Below are 21,936 nucleotides of genomic sequence, written 5' to 3'. Positions count from 1 at the left end.
TCATGGGCAGTCAATGGGTGGGTAAATAACCAAGCAATACATATAAGCTTTGTGCCACTCCTCAGATGCCATCTCTCTCCTAGATTTGCTCCAATGCAATAGTTTTGTCATATGGGTGGCACCTTAGCACCACCTCATAGCCAAAACTGAACGTCCTTGATGTCCATAAATGTCTTTGGCGGGATGAGGCAAGAGGCTGAGCTCAGTTGAAAACGGACTAGGATGTCTAGCAGCGCAGACTGAACATGCGCGGCAAAGATATCTTCGGGCCCAACCTTCTTAATGGAGTCATCTCCAGAAATGTGCTCTTGTTCAACAACTTGGGGCGCAGAGCAGCAAAGAAAGAGCAAAGTTCTCCGATGCCTTCAGCAGTTGCTCAAGATCTCATTGGTTGAGAGGGTTGATGTTCCTGCTGTCGGAAGCAAGGCTAGAGGAAGTTCAGAGAGCATCGGATGACGTCAGCTCCATTCTGTGGTTGCTCGTGGTCAGCTGATAAGGTCAAACGTAAAGGGGCTTCTCACTCGGGAGTCAACTGTCAAGATTTTTTCAAGGTTTTTCATGCTCGGAATACATCTCAAGAAAAACACAACCTGGTTTTGTATGTAGGGAAAAATGATGTGAGGCAGCCCATGAAGTAATGTTCTTGAAGTAATGATACCTGAGTATTTCCAGGACACTGGGACAATAGTCCATGGGGGAATTCTTGAGCACTAGGAAATTGTGGGTTGCTGCGCCTAATCGTTGTTACCAATCTTGACTTCACCGGAAGCCTGTAGGCAGAAACGGGAGGGCCCGGGCTCGTGGTGACCAAAGTGTGTGTCCTGGTACAATACGCTGTAGTCCTAAAAAGTGCCAGATTTCTTAGAAGATACTTTGAAGAACTTGCAGTTAGTTGGCATGCCTGAGGGGCTGCACGCCAGCTGCCTGGTAGTGGCACCTTGACAGTGTGTGGGGCTGTAATCTCTTCTCCCTCATACTACCGCAGCTTCTTCTGGGCTGGGCGTCCGTGTACTCACCTAGAAACCTTGTAAACTAAAGTGAGTAGTTCTCTGCGAATAAATCCCTTTCCTGTCTACCCTCTCTCCCCACTCCCACAGCAATGGCTGGACTATCGGCTGCGATGGGACAGCGAGAAGTACAATGGCCAGGAGAAGATAAGGATCCCGTCCCAGATGCTGTGGCTGCCAGACATTGTCCTGGAGAACAAGTGAGCCCCCAGCCTTTGAGTTCTTGGGAAGGGGGGAGCACTCCACGTCGATTTCTAGAAGGGCCTGATGCTATGTCCTTTGAGTAACTTGAAGGTCACTGTAGTGGATGAGAGTGGTGCCAGCTCAGACTTTCGTTGGGTATGGTTGACACAGTTCTCCCAGTTCCATGTCTTTTTACGAATAAATAAATAACAAATGACTTTATAACGACACAAAATTACATTTTTCCCTCTTTTTTGGGGGATCCTGCAAACTTCCGTTTCCCTTGCTAAAAACCCACCCCAACCCACTTCCCACAAGATGTAACCCTTTACACCACCCCCACACATAGTTTCAGTTTTTTCGTTATTTATGTTTCGTTATAAATGCATTCATTATTTATTTTTCGTTATTAACACTGTATACCCGTTATACCCATTTCTACTCCCAGTAGAATTATAATCTCAACCATTGTTATTTCAGAAGTACAGCTACTGCCTGACTGGATTGGGCAACTGTATTTTAGTACTGTATACTACAAGCCATGCATTTCAAACCTATATTTACAAGCCTCTTAGGATGTCTGTCCATTGGGACCTGGCCACGTGCCATCCTTGCCCTGAGACAAGGCTAGAATTCTGCACAGGGCAAGGAAACATTATCTCCTGGCAGCCCTTCGACCAAATTAGATGGGCTGATGTTAGTCATTCTATCATCACATCACGCAAATTGCAGTTTCTGATACCTTTCATTGGACTAACTGAAAAACGAATGCAGAGATGGAATAAAACAGCTTGCAAAGTCCCACACAACGGTGTCCAGTTAATGTTTCGAAAAAAAAAGGATTGAATGCCAAAGGTGAGGGTGCATTCGACCGAAAACAAAAGGATCGAGAAAAAATATAGAAATGTATCTTTTTTTTTTTGCTCTAGTTTAGCTTAAAAAAGCACCAGAAATGGGGGTTTGGTGGGGGGGAGGCCCAAAAAAAAAATGGATCCTTTTTTCGGTCGAATTGACTCAACCTTTTTGTCATTCGACCCTTTTGAGTCGAAAATTTAACCTATAACCCCACACAACTCCACAACTCTCCATCAGATGCACAGTGAAATGATTTGTAAAGGAAAGCCAGAGTCCAGATCAAATGATTAAAAAAAGACATTTCATTGGCTGGAGGAACAGAATCACTGGAATGTGGGCTGGAATGGCTTTCTTATCTAAAAGGCCATACACACTCCTGGAAGGAGGGGACACAAGGGGTTGGAAACAGTACACATTCTGAGAGTTGCGTTTAAAAGAAAAAAGGGGGAAAACGATTATTTTCACATGTAACGATGCAGTGTTATGGAGGGCCCTGCTCGTTTACCAAAACTACTGATGTTATTTTAAAAGGCGCATTGAAGTGAGAGGTTAGAAAACACATAATTGGGAAATGGCGTCAGTTTATATTTTAAACAAAGAGACTAAAAAAGTGTCTTGATTCCTCTAAGCAGCGTCAGGGCGCTTTAGTGAGTCCCATGCAGCAGCTAGGGCTTCTTGGCTCGCAGACAGTGAGGCAAATGTAATAAAACGTTACCCATGTTTGGGCGGTGAAGTGTCCGCTGTTCTCTTAGCTTGCCTCATGCTCGTTAATCAGTGCCGAACATTTGAGCTTAGACACCCACAAGTCCCGTTGTGGGTCTCCTGTGCCCCTCACGCATTAGGGATCTTGAACAGTAGTGTCTGGCAGCTGTTGGTGAGAAATGGTGCCAGAGGGCAGTCTTCTGACTTTGTTGATGTGATTACACTGCTGGACATGGACTGAAAGTTGTCCACAGTGTCTCTCTCATGAATCCAATATCGATGTTAAGACCGCTGTCTTTCAGGTTAGGCATCTTCATGTCTTTGAGCTCCCATGTCCTGTGTGTGGTATTTATGAGGCCACCTTTTAAAACCATCACTGATAGTTCCTGCAATTAATGCCCATCCTGTGTGAAGTGTCGACCCACTGGTGTTCCTGTTTTGTGGTTTGAGATGGTGCATCTACATAGGTTCATCCTTTCTTGCAGCCCTTTGCAGGTCTCACCCATGTAATTCCCTTGATTGCATTTTTTTGCATTGGACGAGGTACACAGCATTGGATGATCTGCAGTTGTATGCCCCTTGCGTCTGCATTTCTCGGTTCCGCAGGGTTGTTATGGCAGATCTGGTGCCTATTTGTTGGCATGTTTTGCATCTCGCCATGTTGTAAGGGTATGTTCTAGGTCTAGTGGAAATTGATCTGACAAAAAATATGAGTCCAGGTTGTTATTCAGTGAGCACTTCTATTTGCTGTACGCAAAGACTTTCATTGGCTCAGCTTCGAGCCAGGTCAGATTCATTCCTGAGCGTACAAGATATTGATTAGAGAGTGGTGAATTAATCAATGCATTTCATTTTAAGCGCACCTAACACATAGTGATGGAAGACGGGTGCAAACGCATCTTCCCACCATGAGTTTGTGTCCTGCAACTCTCAACACTCCTTCAAGGTAGGTTGTTGACCACAGGTCTCCTTTTTTTAGTATCATGTTGTCAAACCCACTGCTTTGAAGAAAGAATGGGGGATGTCGGACCCACCCTTAATTGACAGATCATTTTGTGAATATTCAACATTTTTCTGCATCAACAAAAGCCTTGCTTGGGGTGAAATTTGGTGAATTTTCATTTGCCAAAATTAATTATAAAAAGAGCAAATTACAGAATTGTATAAAAAAAACATACATTTGGCAAAACAACGAAAGAGAACTCTGAAACGCAAAATTCAATTCTGGGTGAATAAAATGCACCTTGCACCAGGCACTCAAAAATCAAGCCACAATAGATCTGCACCTCCAAATATGGAGACCTGGCTTCCTCTGAATCGGACGCTGCTTCTCCCGTGGGCTGGATTTGGAGTAACATGTAGGCATGTGCCCAAGCTAATCCGTTAGACACATTGTCCAAAGATGTGTGTGGACAGACAGTGTAGTGTTGTCAAGCAAACTGGCTACGAATAACCTCATTAATATTGCAATCAATTCTCAAGGAAAAAGCTTTGCAAACTGATGTGCAACTAGAGAGTTGTTGACTGGCCTCTTGTCTGACAAAAGTATTACTGTTTGGGCAGGTAGAGGGATGAGTAGTAGATACACTGTCTCCTCATTCCCACACTACTAGTAGCACAACAGCGATTGCCTATTATAAAGGTGAAACAGGCACAGCCGGCGGGTATACCGCTTGTGCTTCTTTTGGTAGTGCAGGCCGGCCGCAGGCTACATCTTTAGGTGGTGTGTGACTGATAACAGTAGCAACCCAAACAGCATTAGTACAATGCTTCCAAAATAAAATGATGTCCGATACAAGTTCTATAAAAATATAGGAACTATAATCAATGCAAACCACTAATAACTAAAACACTAAACACCTACCCCTGTAAAGGAAACACAGAGTAGACAGAACTGTGTTGTGTGGTAAACAGGGGTGTTCAGGCAAGGTACTTTGCAACAATGTCAAGTGCTGAAGGATACCGCTTAAAAGTCACTATGGTCCTTTAAAGTGGACCCGGGCCGGGGGTGGTGGGAGGGCCTCTTCATACATCTTATGTCCTTGTCGCTGGAGCACAGCAGCATTGACACAGGCTTTTCCGCGTCAAAGCAGGCATCTAGATGCTTTCGGCACCAACTGGTGAGTCAGTGAGTGGTAATGCCAGGTCAAAAGATGCACAGCTCTTTAGCACCGGCGAAGGGTTGCGGGTCAAAGATGCTGAGAATGGCAGGCGATATCGCACTGGCAATGCTGGAAGACCTGATGGCGTCGGGTGCAGAAAAACTGAGGCTGGCTTTCGACGGTGAGCCAACTCAGAGAGGTCAACACAGCGTTGGGGTCCTGTAGCATCAATGGCATGGAGGTCAAAGAAGTTGCTGACCGTGTGGTGGTGTTAAGTTGGGGGACACTAGAAGACTCATTAAACTAAAGAGGGGGTTTAGTTTCAAAATGAGTAGAAAGTATATTGGTCTATTATTAAGTTTATTCAGAACGAATAAAGGAAAAAGAAGAACTACAAGTCCTTCAATGCAAGCGGCTGTTGGTTAAAACCCAGGACTCATTAAGTTGCTCCTGCTGACAAGGGCGGTTGCCAACTGTGCTGTACAAGACAGACAGACCTCTGCATAATGTCCACCTGCGAATGCTGCATATCCTTTCCATATGTTTGACTTGGTCTGGCAATCCACACTGTCTAGATTATGACATATTCCTGAGCTTTGTTCAGATGCATTGATGTTACAAAGTATATGTTATGCAATGAAACGTACATATAACAGATTCTATCAGAAGTGGTGTCTCTCTCGAGAGGCAATAACTTTAAATATTAGCTTTTAAGGGCTTGAGAGGGGGGCATGAATGGGTCCAAACAATTCTGTGAATGTAACATATTTAATTAATAATAAAAAAATGTATTGTTACTGTTCCCCAGGCGTCTAAGATGAAAGGGGATTCCCACACATAATTCAGAGATGAAATGTACATAGCGACACTTTCAACACATTGTTGGTCGTGGCCACACTTGAGAACGTCTTGAGTTTGCATATGGCTTGCTGCCTTTTGCATGGTCCCTTTAGCTCAGCCGAGCATCGCAGGTTTAACGCAGAGGTGTCTGATTGCAAATTTAAAATCACCATTTCTTTAGAGTAGCGTCTAGCAAGTGGCCACGGACACAGATGACTTGTACAGCATTCTGTTCCATTCTTGTGGTTGAAGCTTGTACTGGAAAAAGTCGTGCTGGAGTTGAGGGACGATTCAGTAACAGTGTTTGTTAATTTAACAGTCACCACTAAGCCCTAGCAAATTTGACCATATGTTGAGAGTCACATGAATATTGAGCGATTCGGCCGTGTCAAAGCATCCCAAATTTCCTTCAAACATTTGGGCAAGTGATTTGGGTAAGTCTGGGATGAAATGCTACAAATAGGACATCCATGGCTGGAATGTATGGTCAGCTTTATGTAGGTAGAAGAAGAGGCAAGGGGTGGCAACAGCATTTAGGGAGGTCGTAGTAAACCGAAATTGAATGTAGGTAAAGGAGAGGCAGACAATTAAAACAATATTCAGTTGAGGGAAACACCAAACAGAACTGGGATTGAGGTGATGGAGAGTTAGAGCATTAAAATAGGTTTTACCTGAGGCAGAACATCAAAACAGGATTTAGGTAAGGGAGAAGAGGAACATCAAAATATGCTTTAGTTGAGGGGGATGTAGAACATTAAAAAAGACTTGGTTGAGGGGGCCATGGAACATTAAAATAGGCTTTATTTGAGAGGGGCTGTAGAACATTAAAATAGGCTTTGGTTGAGGAGGGACATAGAACATTAAAATAGGCTTTAGTTGAGTGGGGACGTAGAACATTAAAATAGGCTTTGGTTGAGGGGAGATGTAGAACATTATGATAGGCTTTAGTTGAGGAGGGACATAGAACATTAAAATAGGCTTTAGTTGAGTGGGGACGTAGAACATTAAAATAGGCTTTAGTTGAGTGAGGACGTAGAACATTAAAATAGGCTTTGGTTGAGGGGAGATGTAGAACATTATGATAGGCTTTAGTTGAGGAGGGACATAGAACATTAAAATAGGCTTTAGTTGAGTGGGGACGTAGAACATTAAAATAGGCTTTAGTTGAGGGGGGATGTAGAACATTAAAATAGGCTTTAGTTGAGGGGGGATGTAGAACATTAAAATAGGCTTTGGTTGAGGGGGCCATAGAACAATAAAATAGGCTTTAGTTGAGGGGGGATGTAAAACATTAAAATAGGCTTTAGTTGAGGGGGGATGTAGAACATTAAAATAGGCTTTAGTTGAGGAGGGACATAGAACATTAAAATAGGCTTTAGTTGAGGGAGGATGTAGAACATTAAAATAGGCTTTAGTTGAGGGGGATGTAGAACATTAAAATAGGCTTTGGTTGAGGGGGCCATAGAACATTAAAATAGGCTTTAGTTAAGGGGGGACGTAGAACATTAAAATAGGCTTCAGTTGTGGGGGGATGTAGAACATTAAAATAGGCTTTGGTTGAGGGGGGACATAGAACATTAAAAATGGCTTTGGTTGAGGGGGCCATAGAACATTAAAATAGGCTTTAGTTGAGGGGGGAGGTAAAGAATTAAAATAGGCTTTAGTTGAGGGGGATGTAGAACATTATGATAGGCTTTAGTTGAGGAGGGACATAGAACATTAAAATAGGCTTTAGTTGAGGGGGGACGTAGAACATTAAAATAGGCTTTAGTTGAGGGGGGATGTAGAACATTAAAATAGGCTTTGGTTGAGGGGGCCATAGAACAATAAAAAAGGCTTTAGTTGAGGGTGGATGTAAAACATTAAAATAGGCTTTAGTTGAGGGGGGATGTAGAACATTAAAATAGGCTTTAGTTTAGGAGGGACATAGAACATTAAAATAGGCTTTAGTTGAGGGGGGATGTAGAACATTAAAATAGGCTTTAGTTGAGGGGGATGTAGAACATTAAAATAGGCTTTAGTTGAGGGGGGATGTAGAACACTAAAATAGGCTTTGGTTGAGGGGGCCATAGAACATTAAAATAGGCTTTAGTTGAGGGGGGATGTAAAACATTAAAATAGGCTTTAGTTGAGGAGGATGTAGAACATTATAATAGGTTTTAGTTGAGGAGGGACATAGAACATTAAAATAGGCTTTAGTTAAGGGGGGACGTAGAACATTAAAATAGGCTTCAGTTGAGGGGGGATGTAGAACATTAAAATAGGCTTTGGTTGAGGGGGGACATAGAACATTAAAATTGGCTTTGGTTGAGGGGGCCGTAGAACATTAAAATAGGCTTTAGTTGAGGGGGGAGGTAAAGAATTAAAATAGGCTTTAGTTGAGGGGGATGTAGAACATTACAATAGGCTTTAGTTGAGGAGGGACATAGAACATTAAAATAGGCTTTAGTTGAGGGGGGACGTAGAACATTAAAATAGGCTTTAGTTGAGGGGGGATGTAGAACATTAAAATGGGCTTTAGTTGAGGGTGTCATGAACTTCAGATCACGCCCCTTTTGGACCTCCTGGTCCTTGTCTCAACGGGGCTTATATTCAGTACTACTTCCAACATGGCCGTTCAGAGCCGTAGCCCTTGCTCGCTCCATGCGCTGAGCGCAGCGTGATCTATTTATAGACCACGCCTTCCGCGCCTCTGCGCGTCTCAATGCTATTGCAGAGTAGCCCAGACGTGTGTTCGTAGCTTGCGTTATTGTTTTCTTTATCCCAGTGCTATTGCCCACTCCTGTCCCTTTCCCCCTTCCTGGTCCTGGGCATTTCTAGCCTTTTCAGTCTCCCGGATTCCTGGACTCCGCGATCCTGGAACTAAACGCAACCTGGAACCAGACGAGACTCGAGCAGCGCTGTTCAAGACCAGGAGCGTTCGCAAGAAGGCAGCGATCGAAGACACCGGCAAACACCGGACCCAGGTGAGAAGGCGGGAACTCCTTGACAGTTTGAGACGCCAACTGATCGAACCTAAAAACGAGATGGAAGCTGCCGTGCAGGACTTAATGCGACGCATGCAAGAATTATCAACCACGGTTCAAAACCTTAAGGCGGAAAACGCCGCGCTCAAACAATTGGTCTTGTCCCGGGATTCTGCTACAAAGGAGGGTGCCCTGTTGGGCGGTATTGTTGACAAGTATGATGGTTCGGCAAAAACACTTCGCGGATTCCTGGATTCATGCCTGGTCCATTTTACCTTTAAGCCCTATTATTTCTCGACTCCTAGGGCTAAGGTGGGTTTCATCATTTCCCACCTTTCCAGCAACGCCTTAACTTGGGCAACACCCCTTGTTAACTCCGGCGATGCCCTCCTAGACGACTACGATGGGTTCATACAGGCCCTTAAAGGCATGTTTGACCGTCCACAGCAGGTCTATACTGCTCAAGAACGCTTGTGGATTTTCAACAGGGCTCCCAAGATATGCTCACTTATGTGACCAGATTTAAACAATTGGCTAAGGAAGCAGACTGGTCCTCTGAGGCTAGTTTTACCCTGTTCAGGAGAGGCCTAAACGATGAGATCAAGGATGAACTGGCCAGGGTGGCCAGACCAAATTCATTCCAAGCACTAATGGACCTGGCCTTGCAAATAGACTCTCGCATCCAGGAAAGGAAGGCTGAAAGGAAGAAATCCAAGGGAAACCCACCCAAGACGTCCTTTGAGAGCACAGCCAGAACGGACGCAAACCCAAGTCCAGCCCCAGAACCTGAACCCATGCAAATTGGAGCCTTTCGTGGACCCATATCACCTCAAGAAAGATTGAGAAGGATCCATACGGGTTTGTGTATGTATTGTGCTTCAGACAAACATTTGGTCAGGGAATGTCCTCTGGCACCTCCTCGGCGTTCGGGAAACGTCAGCTCCCGATCTTAAATGGAGCAGAGATTCGGGAGAGAGATGTTTGCTCCACATCAATTCCATCCTTGAACTCTCCTGGACAAAACAGTTTGGTGATACTACAGGCCTTCCTGTCGCCCTCCAAAGACAAGACCTATCCCATTCTGGCCTTGGTGGACTGCCGAGCTATGGGAATTTTCATTGATCAAGACTGGGTTGTTAGTCATCCTATTCTGTACGAGACAGGAAACACCATGCAGCCGTTGGAAGCAATTGACGGAAGACCCCTCTCTTCAGGACCCATAAGCCTGCAGACTAAAGAGATCCAACTTTCCATAAACCATCATCAAGAGCAGATTACATTTGACATCATTAAGTCAGCCCATTACCCCATGGTTTTGGGTATGCCCTGGTTACAAAAGCACAATCCGTATATCAATTGGACAGCAGGATCATTATTCCTGGGCTCAGAGTTCTGTATGTCCCACTGTCTATCCCTGGATCCCTCCTCGGTAACTCCTAAAGAACTACCAAGAGACCAAGAAAAACCAGTCATGGTTTCCAATGTCATACAAGTTCCAGAGGCCTATCAGGGATATGCTGATGTATTTTCTACTGCCATTGTCCAGGCCTTACCCCCTCACAGGCCCGAAAACTGTGCCATAGATACGGATCCCTCAGCTGTAATTCCTTTCGGCAGAATGTTCATTCTTTCCGAACCCGAGAAAAAGGCCCTTCGGGAATACCTAGACACTAATCTTGAAAACGGCACCATAAAACCCTCGAACTCTCCAGCGGGTGCTTCATTGTTCTTCGTTCCCAAGAAGGATACCGGGAACTCAGACCTTGCCTCGACTATAGAGGCTTAAATCAATGCACCCTCAAGGATCGGTACCCACTGCCCCTGATCTCGGATATCCTGGAAGCTGTGAGAGGAGCCGTAATATTCACCAAATTGGATCTCAGGGATGCCTACCATTTGATCCGTATCCGGGACGGAGACAAGTGGAAGACCGCCTTTAGAACACCCTTTGGTCACTACGAGTACCTGGTCATGCCCTTTGGACTAGCCAATGCCCCAGCAGTATTCCAACGTTTTATGGATAGGGTGTTCTCTGATATGTTGTTTCTCTTCATCATTGTCTATCTGGATGACATATTGATTTTTTCCAAAGACCCTCTGAAGCATGAAGGACATGTTAAGGCAGTTCTACAAAGACTCCGGGAACATCACCTCTTAGCCAAGCCTGAAAAATGTTTGTTTCACGTTACCTCTATGCACTATCTGGGATTTATCCTTAGTCCAGAGGGGATTGGCATGGACCCTTCAAAAGTAAAGGCCATTCTCGCCTGGCCTACTCCCACGTCCGTGAAACAAATCCAATCCTTCCTAGGACTAGCCAATTTCTACCGGAAGTTCATAGCCACCTTTTCCGAGATTGTACTACCCATAGTGGCTCTGCTAAAGAAGGACACCCCATTTGTCTGGTCAACATTACAAGAAACTGCATTTCAGTGTTTAAAGACTGAGTTCACACAAGCTCCCATTTTGGCTCAACCTGATACAAGTCGACCCTTTTTAGTGGAAAAGGATGCCTCTAATTACGCTATAGGAGCAGTGTTGAAGCAGAAGATGGAGGACGATTTGGAACACCCCGTTGCTTATCTGTCAAGAACCTTAACTCCTAGTGAAACGCACTACTCCGTCCTAGAAAAGGAACTGTTAGCCATTCGCCAAGCCTTCACTGAATGGCGACACCTACTTCTGGGAGCCAGACATCCTGTCCAAGTCCGTACTGATCATCGAAACCTTCAGATTCTACAGTCACTGGAGTGCAGGAACAGTCGTCAGGCACGTTGGGCCTACTTTTTTGCCCAGTATCAGTTCCACATTATCCATGTCCCTGGATCACAGAACCTGATCGCTGACGCCTTGTCTCGCTGTCCTGACTACGTGACCACTGAAGATAAGGCATTTCCTAAAATGTTCTCTCCCACGATCTTCGTAGCCCAAGCAGTTGATCTCCTGGAAGAAGTCCGATCGCAAACTCAATCCTCGGAATTATGGAAGGACATTTCAACATGAAATCTCTGGAAATTAAGAGCCAAGGAAGGCTACTTATTCAAGGACAATGCAGTACTCATTCCTACACGGAAGTTACAGCAAAAAATAATAAACCTTTGTCATGACACACTCCATTGCGGGCACCGAGGTATCACCAACACCCTCCGTCTTATACAGAGACAGTTCTGGTGGCCTAAAATGAAGTCTGACGTACAGCAATACATCCAGGCTTGTATAGCCTGTGCCCAAAATAAACATTATAACAAAAGACCGGCGGGTCTTCTTCTGCAGCTTACTCTACCCTCTAAACCATGGGAAATCATCGCTACAGACTTCATAGTGGAGTTGCCACCTTCCCGAGGATATACTACCATCATGGTCACCATAGATTTGTTTACCCATATGGCCCATTTTACGCCACTGATGAAACTACCCTCCACTTCAGAGCTAGCTGGAATATTTCTGGAACACATATTCCGACTACATGGGCTTCCTTCCAAGATCAAATCTGACCGGGGTCCCCAATACATTTCACAATTCTGGAAACACCTCTGTCGGGTACTAGGAATCCAACGTGCCCTCTCTTCAGGATATCACCCCCAAACCAACGGAGCCACAGAACGTGCAAATCAGACCCTGGAACAGTATCTCCGATGTTTCGCCACCAAGGTCCAGGATGATTGGTCTCTCCTGTTACCCGTTGCGGAATTCGCTTACAACAACTCTGAACACTCACCGCTACAGACCAGCCCCTTTTATTGTAGCCAGGGGTTCCATCCATCGGTCTTACCCTCGGTTCTTCCTTACCCTACACCAGTACCTACTGTTGACTCCTGGATCGAAACTCTTATCAACATTCACCAGGAGGCTAAAGAACACTTAGAGAAAGCCAGATCACAAACCAAGAGGTATGCGGATTCCAAGAGAAGACCAGGTCCTTCCTATACGGTCGGTGACCGTGTGTGGTTATCATCAAAACTACTTCCCCGACACTTACGACCAAACAAGCTGGCTCCCCGCTACTATGGTCCATTTCCCATCAAGGAGATTATCAATCCTGTCTCATATCAATCAAGCTACCTGACTCCTGGAAAATAATTCATCCAATTTTTCACACATCCCTATTGAAACCCTACATCCAATCCTCTCGAAAATCCAGTAGACCACCTCTTCTACTGGTTGACAACCAACTGGAATATGAGGTGTCCCGGATTTGTGACTCTAGGTATAAGCGGGGCCATCTTCAATACCTAGTGGAGTGGAAAGGATATCCTCCTAGCGAAAGGACCTGGGAACCTATTTCAAATATCAAGGCTCCTCGGTTGCTCAGAAGATTTCACCTAATACACCCGGGCAAACCTCGAGGGAAAGGCCTTCGGAGGAGGCATGCTGTCATGAACTTCAGATCACGCCCCTTTGGGACCCCCTGGTCCTTGTCTCAACGGGGCTTACATTCAGTACTACTTCCAACATGGCCGTTCAGAGCCGTAGCCCTTGCTCGCTCCATGCGCAGAGCGCAGCGTGATCTATTTATAGACCACGCCTTCCGCGGCTCCGCGCGTCTCAATGCTATTGCAGAGTAGCCCAGACGTGTGTTCGTAGCTCGCGGTATTGTTTCCTTTATCCCAGTGCTATTACCCACTCCTGTCCCTTTCCCCCTTCCTGGTCCCGGGCATTTCTAGCCTTTTCAGTCTCCCAGATTCCTGGACTCCGCGATCCTGGAACTAAACGCAACCTGGAACCAGACAAGACTGGAGCAGCGCTGTTCAAGACCAGGAGCGTTCGCAAGAAGGCAGCGATCGAAGACACCGGCAAACACTGGACCCAGGTGAGAAGGGGGGAACTCCTTGACAGAGGGGGGATGTAGAACATTAAAATAGGCTTTGGTTGAGGGGGCCATAAACATTAAAATAAGCTTTAGTTGAGGGGGGATGTAAAACATTAAAATAGGCTTAAGTTGAGGGGGCGATGTAGGACATTATAATAGGCTTTAGCTGAGGAGGGACGTAGAATATTAAAATAGGCTTTAGTTGAGGGGGGACGTAGAACATTAAAATAGGCTTTAGTTGAGGGGGACGTAGAACATTAAAATAGGCTTTAGTTGAGGGGGGATGTAGAACATTAAAATAGGCTTTGGTTGAGGGGGCCATAGAACATTAAAATAAGCTTTAGTTGAGGGGGGATGTAGAACATTAAAATAGGCTTTAGTTGAGGGGGGATGTAGAACATTATAATAGGCTTTAGTTGAGGAGGGACATAGAACATTAAAATAGGCTTTAGTTGAGGGGGGACGTAGAACATTAAAATAGGCTTTAGTTGAGGGGGATGTAGAGCATTAAAATAGGCTTTAGTTGAGGGGATGTAGACCATTAAAATAGGCTTTAGTTGAGGGAGAAGTAGAGCATTAAAATAGGTTTTTGTTGAGGGAGAAGTAGAGCGTTAAAATAGGTTTTTGTTAAATGAGGGCTATAACACGAAAATATGTTTTAGTTCAGGGAGAATTACAATATGAAAATAGTGCTAAATTTACAGTAGAGTAGAACATTAAAAGTACGATTTAGTTCATGTGGACAGAATAAAATGGAAATATGATAGGCCATCGTTGTGGAACGTATAGAGTAGAGACTCCAAGAGTCCCCTTTACATGACATAAACGCATGTGACATTTCTAATGAATGACAAGGGAGTGAAGAGAAAATAACACAATTGTGTGGCACAAGGCAGGAGATACATTCTGTGGCTGCAATGAGTGTGTGTCATTTTATGGCAATGAAATAAAATGATAGTTGTGAAGAGAAAATCATAGAATTGTTCAGAGACAAGGGATTACATTCAGTGACTGCAACTGAGTGTGGCAATGTTTTGTGTAGTATAAAATGCAATACTAGTTGCAAAGATTTGTGAATAGCCCCTGTTAGGAATTCGACCATCCGCACGGGTCGGTGTACTCGCCTGGGCTTTTCTGATTTTTGGATAATGAAAATGAATGATGGGAGATCAACCTCTGAAAATGTGTGAAGCCATTCTGCACACATTTTCTCTGCTCACTGCACGAAATGCGCAGTCACGTGTACTCCGGGAGGACACAGCCTACAGGTGCCGTCCTCCGCTTTCATGATCAGAGGGAATGTGACAGCCACGGGTACATCAAAGCATCTCAAGAAGAGGGAAGGCACTTCTTCCTCCAGCCATGGGCAGTCTAATTAAAATATCACAGGCTCCATTGATCTGCTTTCCTATTGTTTAGTTCGGCTGGTATCAGTGCATATTAATGAGAGATAATTGAGGCAAGCCTGGTGAAGGGGCTTGGTCACGGAACAGACAACCGAAAGGCGGGGATAACACCCCTTTGGTATGCAATGTGTCAACTTGAAGCTAGTTCCCACCCCTCTGTATGAAAGGCTCTGAATGGCATGTCTGGGTCCATTATTTACCGGAGGTACCCCTGCAGAGCGGGCCCCTTTCAGAGGGGAGAAGTATGTGATTTAAAGGAGAAATGAAGTCTGCTCTCATCACAAACCTCAAGGGAGATCTGCGCTTTAATCAAGAGTCACCGAGGGGTCAGTTAACCAGAGATACACTTTGATCTAGAACAGACAGGAAGATCGGTGGGACTTAGGAGTACATGGTGTCACCCCCTACCTTTCCTGTTGCAAAGCACTCTGGTCCTGACCTCACGCATAACATCAGATTGTTGGTGGGGACTCCGGATTGGTTGCTTAGGGTAGGCTTAGCCTGCACAAACCACTGCGGCCCATTTGGCTTTTAAAAAAAAGGACTGAACCCCTCACTTAGCAGATCATCCGACGACTTTGAAAGGAGTAAGAAGAAAGACTCATTTGGACCCGGGCTGAAGGTATAGTCTACCTTAGATCTTCCACCAGTGAAGGAAGGCCAGGAGTTCCAAGAGGGAAGCAGCATCTATCCCCTAAACATCTCCCAGGGAACAGAGGGAGATACTGGACTCAGAGGACTCGTCCAGCAGCTCCAGAACCGGTACACCACCAGCACACAGCATGCCCTGCTGGGTTCTGCCAGCAAGCTTCCTAGGTGGGAAGTGCCAGAGAGTATCTGAACTAAGGACAAGGCTGTTGTCTGCCAACAATCTCCTAAGCTTGGGGCCATCCACCTTGAAAGGATGACACAAGCCCAGCAAAGAAGCTAGGAGGAGTACCACACAAGCATCGACCGGAGTCCATCTTTTAAGGAAATTTTTGAGACAGTCAAGTCCTCAAGCCGCAACCGGCTGCACTGCTGACTGTTGTCATGCCGCAGTCACCAGAGCTGTCTGAGACGCCTCAACCAGCGTTCCAGAGCCACCAACCAGCACAGAGACAGCGATTCTTGACCCTGAGCTGCCATTTAGGTCAGCCTGCAGCCGTCCGTCCAGCCTCGCTTGCCGAACTGCCTGCTGCTTGATACCCGCAGCTGTCTCCCATCTCGAACTCTGTTTTAGGAGGTGCCAAGTGCCCTGGTACCGCCTCGATGATGTCGAGCGTCAAGAACCTCTTAAGCACCAGGTACATTGTGGTTTTGCCCCCCTGGTCCTTCTCCATAGCTTAGAGACAGCTATGACCCTTTGCCCCTTGGTGCTGCAACCAAATAACCTTAAAGAGTAAGACTGATTACTTCACCAACTACCCTCCTGTCAGTATCCAGAGTGCATCCCTCTCCTTCGTGAAACTGTCCATCCTCTGTGTTCCTTTACAGGGTGGGTTGTATTTAGTAGTGTGCTAGAACTGTCTGTTGTAGTAATAATAAGGTAGATATTTATTCAGACAGTCCCTTTTATCATTGGGTAAAAATTGTATTTTCCCTGTATTGCATCTAACCAACGATCCATGACCTTACGGAGATAAGCCTGCCGTTCCATCCACATTACCACAAATTGGACAAGGAGGTTTATAATTTACTTGTATTCCAATCTGTTCGGATCCCTTCTGGTGTACCAGAGGTTGATTCTTCACCGCGCAATAATAGTTTTCAAAGAAAAAAAAATTATACCATTGTTTAGAGGAACCAGATTACATTCAATGGCTATAATTTAGACTGCCAGCTTTTTGTGAAAATGCTGTTTGCAAAGATTTGCGATGAGACAAAATACCAGTTGCAAAGAAAAATCTGGAGGCCTGAGATTACATTGCATGGGTTTAACTGAGTATGCCAATTTTTTGCGACAGATGAAACAAGGTACTGGTTGCAAGGATTTGCGGCATGGAAAAATGATTAGACCTGCTTGGGACCAGGAGATTACAATCGATGGTTGTAACTGAGTGTGACAATTTTTGTGATAGGCGAGACAGGATAATATTTATAAAAAGAAAGTGAAGGAGTTTTTTGGAGGCAAGAAATATCTGGCAAATCCTGAATGTATCCTTCACCTCAAACCCTGAGTTTGGGGGGGCAGAAACTTGCTCAGGCTTATTCACCACTCTCATGAGCCTCCCAGATGTGGGGCTCCAGTGAGGATCTCAACCCCAATCCTGCATGCCAACTTTGACATTGCACGACATGTCCTTCAAACTCCTGGTTTTTCATCTTCATCTATTTTCAATTTTGAATTTTCCCCCCATATATTCTGAAGTGGGTGCTGGGGAGGTGGGAGAATGTCTAACTGTGCTCCTTGAAAATGTGTAAAAAGGAAGAAAATCTGTGAAGTTGAAAATGCATTACCATTTAATTGAAGGGGGTGTGGAAGCAAAGGGCCATGATGGCACACAATGACATTGGTGGTATGTCTTATGCAACCTATATTTGTTTCCATCTTTCTTCATTGCAGCATTGATGGGAAGTTCGACATCACTTTCTACTGCAACGCGCTTGTGAGTGCAAATGGCTGGGTTTACTGGCTTCCTCCTGCCATCTATCGCAGCTCCTGTTCTCTTGATGTCACCTACTTTCCATTCGACTGGCAGAACTGCACCATGGTGTTTCGGTAAGCCTTTTCATCTTCCTGAAGAATTCCAATGCCTTTGGTTACGGCGACAGCTGTTCCGCACGCAGATTCTGATTTATTCCAGGACTTCTTCAGGTCGCATATCAATGTAGTCCTGGTATTCAATGCCACACGCAATAAAGTCTGATTCTTATGAGAACTGTAGGGCTACTGACACAACAATGCATTCAGGTGGTAGGGTAAAAGCTAGCCATGGATTCAAGTTCTACTGTCTAATGTGTACAAATGTCAGGAGCTATTTTATCTCGAGATTTACAGTAGACCTTGGCTCGTAATACCCTAGTGTATGCAACTTGTCCCACCCTTGTACAACTGAGAGATTAATACAGAATGTAGGCTGTCACAGTACAAACAGAAGTTTCCCCCATGTACGCCCTTTAAACATGTTTGAATTGCCATTTTTCATTTGACCGAAAGGTCTCCTGTCCACCATAAACAAGATGACCTTTGTAGTAGTCATAGGAGAGACTTTGTAGGCCAGAAAGGAGGAGTGTAGGAGGTGTGTTATAGATGAGGTGGAGTAGAGTCCTGAAAGAGGTGTAGTCTAGTGGAAGAGGGATGTTCTACTGAAATAGATGTGGTCCAGAGGAGGCAGTATGGGCTAGTGAAAACGTGTGCTCTAAAAGAGGATGGGTGGTCTAGTTAAGGATACCTGGTCTAGTGAAGGAGGTGTGGTCAATTGGAAGAGGTGTGATCTAGTGGAGGAGCTGTGGACCAGAGAGGAGGTATGTTCTAGTGAAAGAGCTATGCTCTATCGGAAGAGGTATGGTCTAGTGAACAATATGTGCTCTAAAAGAGGATGGGTGGTCTAGTTAAAGATATCTAATCTAGTTAAGGAGGTGTGGTCAATTGGAAGAGGTGTGATCTAGTGGAGGAGCCGTGGACCAGAAGAGGAGGTATGTTCTAGTGAAAAGAGCTGTGCTATATCGGAAGAGGTGTGGTCTAGTGGCAAAAGTGTGGTCCAGAGAAGGAGGTGTGGTCTAGTGAACAACGTGTGTTCTAAAAGGGGATGGATGGTCTAGTTAAAGATATCTAATCTAGTGAAGGAGGTGTGGTCAATTGAAGAGGTGTGATCTAGTCTAGGAGTTGTGGACCAGAAGAGGAAGTATGTTCTAGTGAAAGGGCTGTGCTCTATCGGAAGAGGTGTGGTCTAGTGGCAGAAGCGTGGTCCAGAAAAGGAGGTGTGGTCTAGTGAAATATGTGATCTAGTGGAGGAAGTGTGGTCTAGTGAAGCTTATGTGGTCTAGTAGAGGAGACAACACCTACTGAAAGAGGTGTGGTCTAGTGGAAAACCCGTGGACCAGAGGAGAAAGAATGGTTTACATCAGGAGGAGACTTGATGCATTAGCAGAATTAAGCTCTGGCTACTGGCATGTTTTCTCCCCAAGGGTCTGCAGTGTATTATGAATGAATGTTTTGCTGGAACACAATGCACTTCAGAAGAAAGTTAATCAAAATGCCACTTAAAGTCCACTGAATACATGGATGAGGGCAATATTGCAAATTAGCACCTGGGTTGGGGGGTGCAGCCAATCAGGTTCTACAGATTGCGGTCTGAAACCTGCAATCTCAGCCCACGTTCCACAGAACCCGCAGGCTACCTCCTCACCCGCCACCAGAGCAGCTTCCCTTTTCCGACTGCCATGGTCATAGAAGAGGGTCTCTCTATGGAGCCCTGCCTTCTATAACCATGGTGGCCATTTTGGTTAAGTATTTTCATTCATTCAACGGGATGCGCGCGGCGTCCTGTTGAATGAATGAAAATACTTTTATTTTTAGCACCCCGGTTTACTGCGTCGGTAACCCGGGGTGCTAATAGCGTTAACCCCCCCTGTTCCATCAGCTGGAACGGGAGGTAATGGCCCTGTGCCCTCGTTATAGGCCCTGGCTTCGCTCAGGCCAATAACTTGGGTTGCCCGGCTGTTACCCCTGTTCCAGCCCTTGGAACGGGGGGGGTTAATGCTTTATAATAGGAAAGTTGGTGTACCTCAGGGGTGTTGTTAGTCCTGGAAAAGATGCAGGGCTATGCTAATGTTGTGACTGTCAGGACTCGTGGCTAGCTAGCCTTTCGCTGTAGCCCCTGAGCTTCTATCCGGGCTACAACCAAAAGACCAAGGTCTATAGTCCCATCAGCTTACCTCTAGCAATGCCTCTAGTGTACCTAGAGGAAAAACATGCAGAGACTGGAACTCTTTGGAGAGAATGAGACAAGATTACCACACAAAATAAATGTGTACTGATGTGACAGGGTCAGCATCATGGCCTTGTCAGGGGTATACAGGAACACCTCTCAACCTGGGGTGAGTGGCTTACCAGTGTGTATGCAAGATCCAATCCTACCCGAGATGAAGGATGAAGGAGTTGGGGGTGCTCCAGTCCCTGCTCCCCATGAGCATGCATATGTCTTCTGGTATCACTGTCCCTTCCACAGTGACTGCCAGCTTCTTTTCTGGCCAGAGTTCTCTTTTGTCTTTTTCAAGACAGCAACACCCAGAATGCATCTAGGGGCTACCAGGAACACCCTGGCCGGAGACAGGGGAATGGAATCAAGAACAGAGATGTAATGGGCTAGGGATTTGTTTGCTGATTGGTGATGAGACACCCAACACCCAGCCTGGCCACTTCAGACACACCCCATGAGAATTGTCAGACAATAGAAAACAAACTGAGAGAGTGAAGGGACTGCAGGGGAGCAGGAGAGACAATGTAATCCTCCCCAAACAGAACTGGAAACAAAACTCACCAGCACATGAAGAAAAATTAGCAGGCACTTGGTTGCTATCGAAGAATTGAAGAGTGCGTCAAAGTCAAGGACAAGATCCACTTTCATGGGAATAAGAGGTGGTAGAGGGAACTAAAGTGTGAGTCCTGAGGGCAAATGCGCTTACCCCCCCGTGCCAACATGCTGGTTTGCAGAATCCTGTCTCCAGCTTTGCCTCAAAGTACAAATTCTCATCAGTTGTCTTTTTCCTTTTCAGAAGCCAAGTTCACTGAAGAACATCCTGAGGCCACTGAGATGCAAGAAGAAACAAGGTGCATTAGACCCGCTTGCAGCGCAACCAAAACACATACGCCGCAGAGTTCCATTCATCACAGCGGAGTCGGTAGAGCAGAGTATGCGCCAACCCCACATGCATCGAAACCCTGAACAGCTGTGCTGAATGCAAGCAAAGCCACACAACAGACGGTGGAGACTTTGTCAATGGGACTGGCAGAACTTGCCAGCGTTCCCATAAGGAAGCCACTACACCATGGACTAAAAGTTCCCCGGACTTACTCGAAGTGTCCCGAAGCGACCAGCCCAAAAACTTAACTTTGAACTTCATGTGTCCTCACCATGAGATCTTCCAGGTGGCATGCCCACGTGGAAGAAGTGCCCAGGGCGAAGACCCACTTCGAAGCCTTTTTATTTTCACATATGCACCCAGGGAGCGGGGTACAGACATGACATTGATTAGGGACAATTTTCCAACCCTCAGCAAGGGAAAGATACATAGAAGGGGACAGGAAACAGGAGGAGGTGGTGAACCGGATGAGATCAAAGGAGGAGTAGGAAAGTGACCAAGAGACCAGCAGGAGGAATGAGGGAGCGGCAGACTCTGGAGAAGAGTTTTGGAGCAGGTGAGGTATTGGCTTAGGAGGAGTGTTTGTGCTTCTGTAGTGAATGTGCGTGTTTGGGATATCTGTGGGTAGGAAGGACAGAGTAAGATGTGAATGAGAGAAAACTGAGTCAAAGAAGGGTGACTGTCTAGAAAAGTGGTAGGAGAAGCAATATAGTGGGAGGTGGAGTGGTGGTGTGGAAGGAGGAGGGGATTAGTAGAGTGTGAAGAGGAGGACCAATAGGAGCAGGACTGTTAACATCAATAGTTGGAGGCGGAAGAAAGGAGTCGTGAATAGCAAAATGAGAGAATACTAATGGGAGACATTCGGGGTGGAGAAGCAGGTAGAGTAGAAAGGGTAAAGTAACCGCGAACATGAGCGGATTGTGCAAATCCAAAAGAGTAAATGCTAGGCAACCTTCCACCTCCATTAGAACACTATGCAGGGCTAGTGTAGGAAGAGTTAAGAAGTCCCTGAGGGAGTCTTTAAGTCACCATGGCAGCAGTATGTGTATTAAGCATACTGAGGGTGTGACAATTGGTAGTACTAACCCGGGGATAAGGGCGCCTGGGCTAGAGTCTGTATGAGACCAGAGAGAGAAGGATGGCCAATAAAAAACCATTGAACCGTTCCCGACACTTAGAGTGTTTTCTGTGCCATTTTAAAGCCTTCCAGGGATAGCTTAGCAAGAGATCGGACAAGGGGCGCATGGGACATGGGGAACTATTGGGAGCCGGCAGGAG

General features: G+C 45.6%; 1 protein-coding gene across 1 annotated transcript in view; it reads left to right on the top strand.

Moving 5' to 3' along the window:
- The window catches only part of CHRNG (cholinergic receptor nicotinic gamma subunit), a 265,266-nt gene that overhangs the window by 105,901 nt on the left and 137,429 nt on the right, over positions 1-21,936 (top strand). The window contains exons 4-5 of the mRNA XM_069617539.1: positions 1,098-1,207; positions 17,417-17,572. Coding sequence (XP_069473640.1) covers positions 1,098-1,207; positions 17,417-17,572 — 266 coding nt within the window. The remainder of the gene's footprint in view (positions 1-1,097; positions 1,208-17,416; positions 17,573-21,936) is intronic.

Source organism: Ambystoma mexicanum, chromosome 10, assembly GCF_040938575.1.
Source record: "Ambystoma mexicanum isolate Mex_15411 chromosome 10, UKY_AmexF1_1, whole genome shotgun sequence".
Lineage (NCBI taxonomy): Eukaryota > Metazoa > Chordata > Amphibia > Caudata > Ambystomatidae > Ambystoma > Ambystoma mexicanum.
Note: the sequence above shows the minus strand (reverse complement) of the source record. Positions and strands in the feature narration are given on the sequence as shown.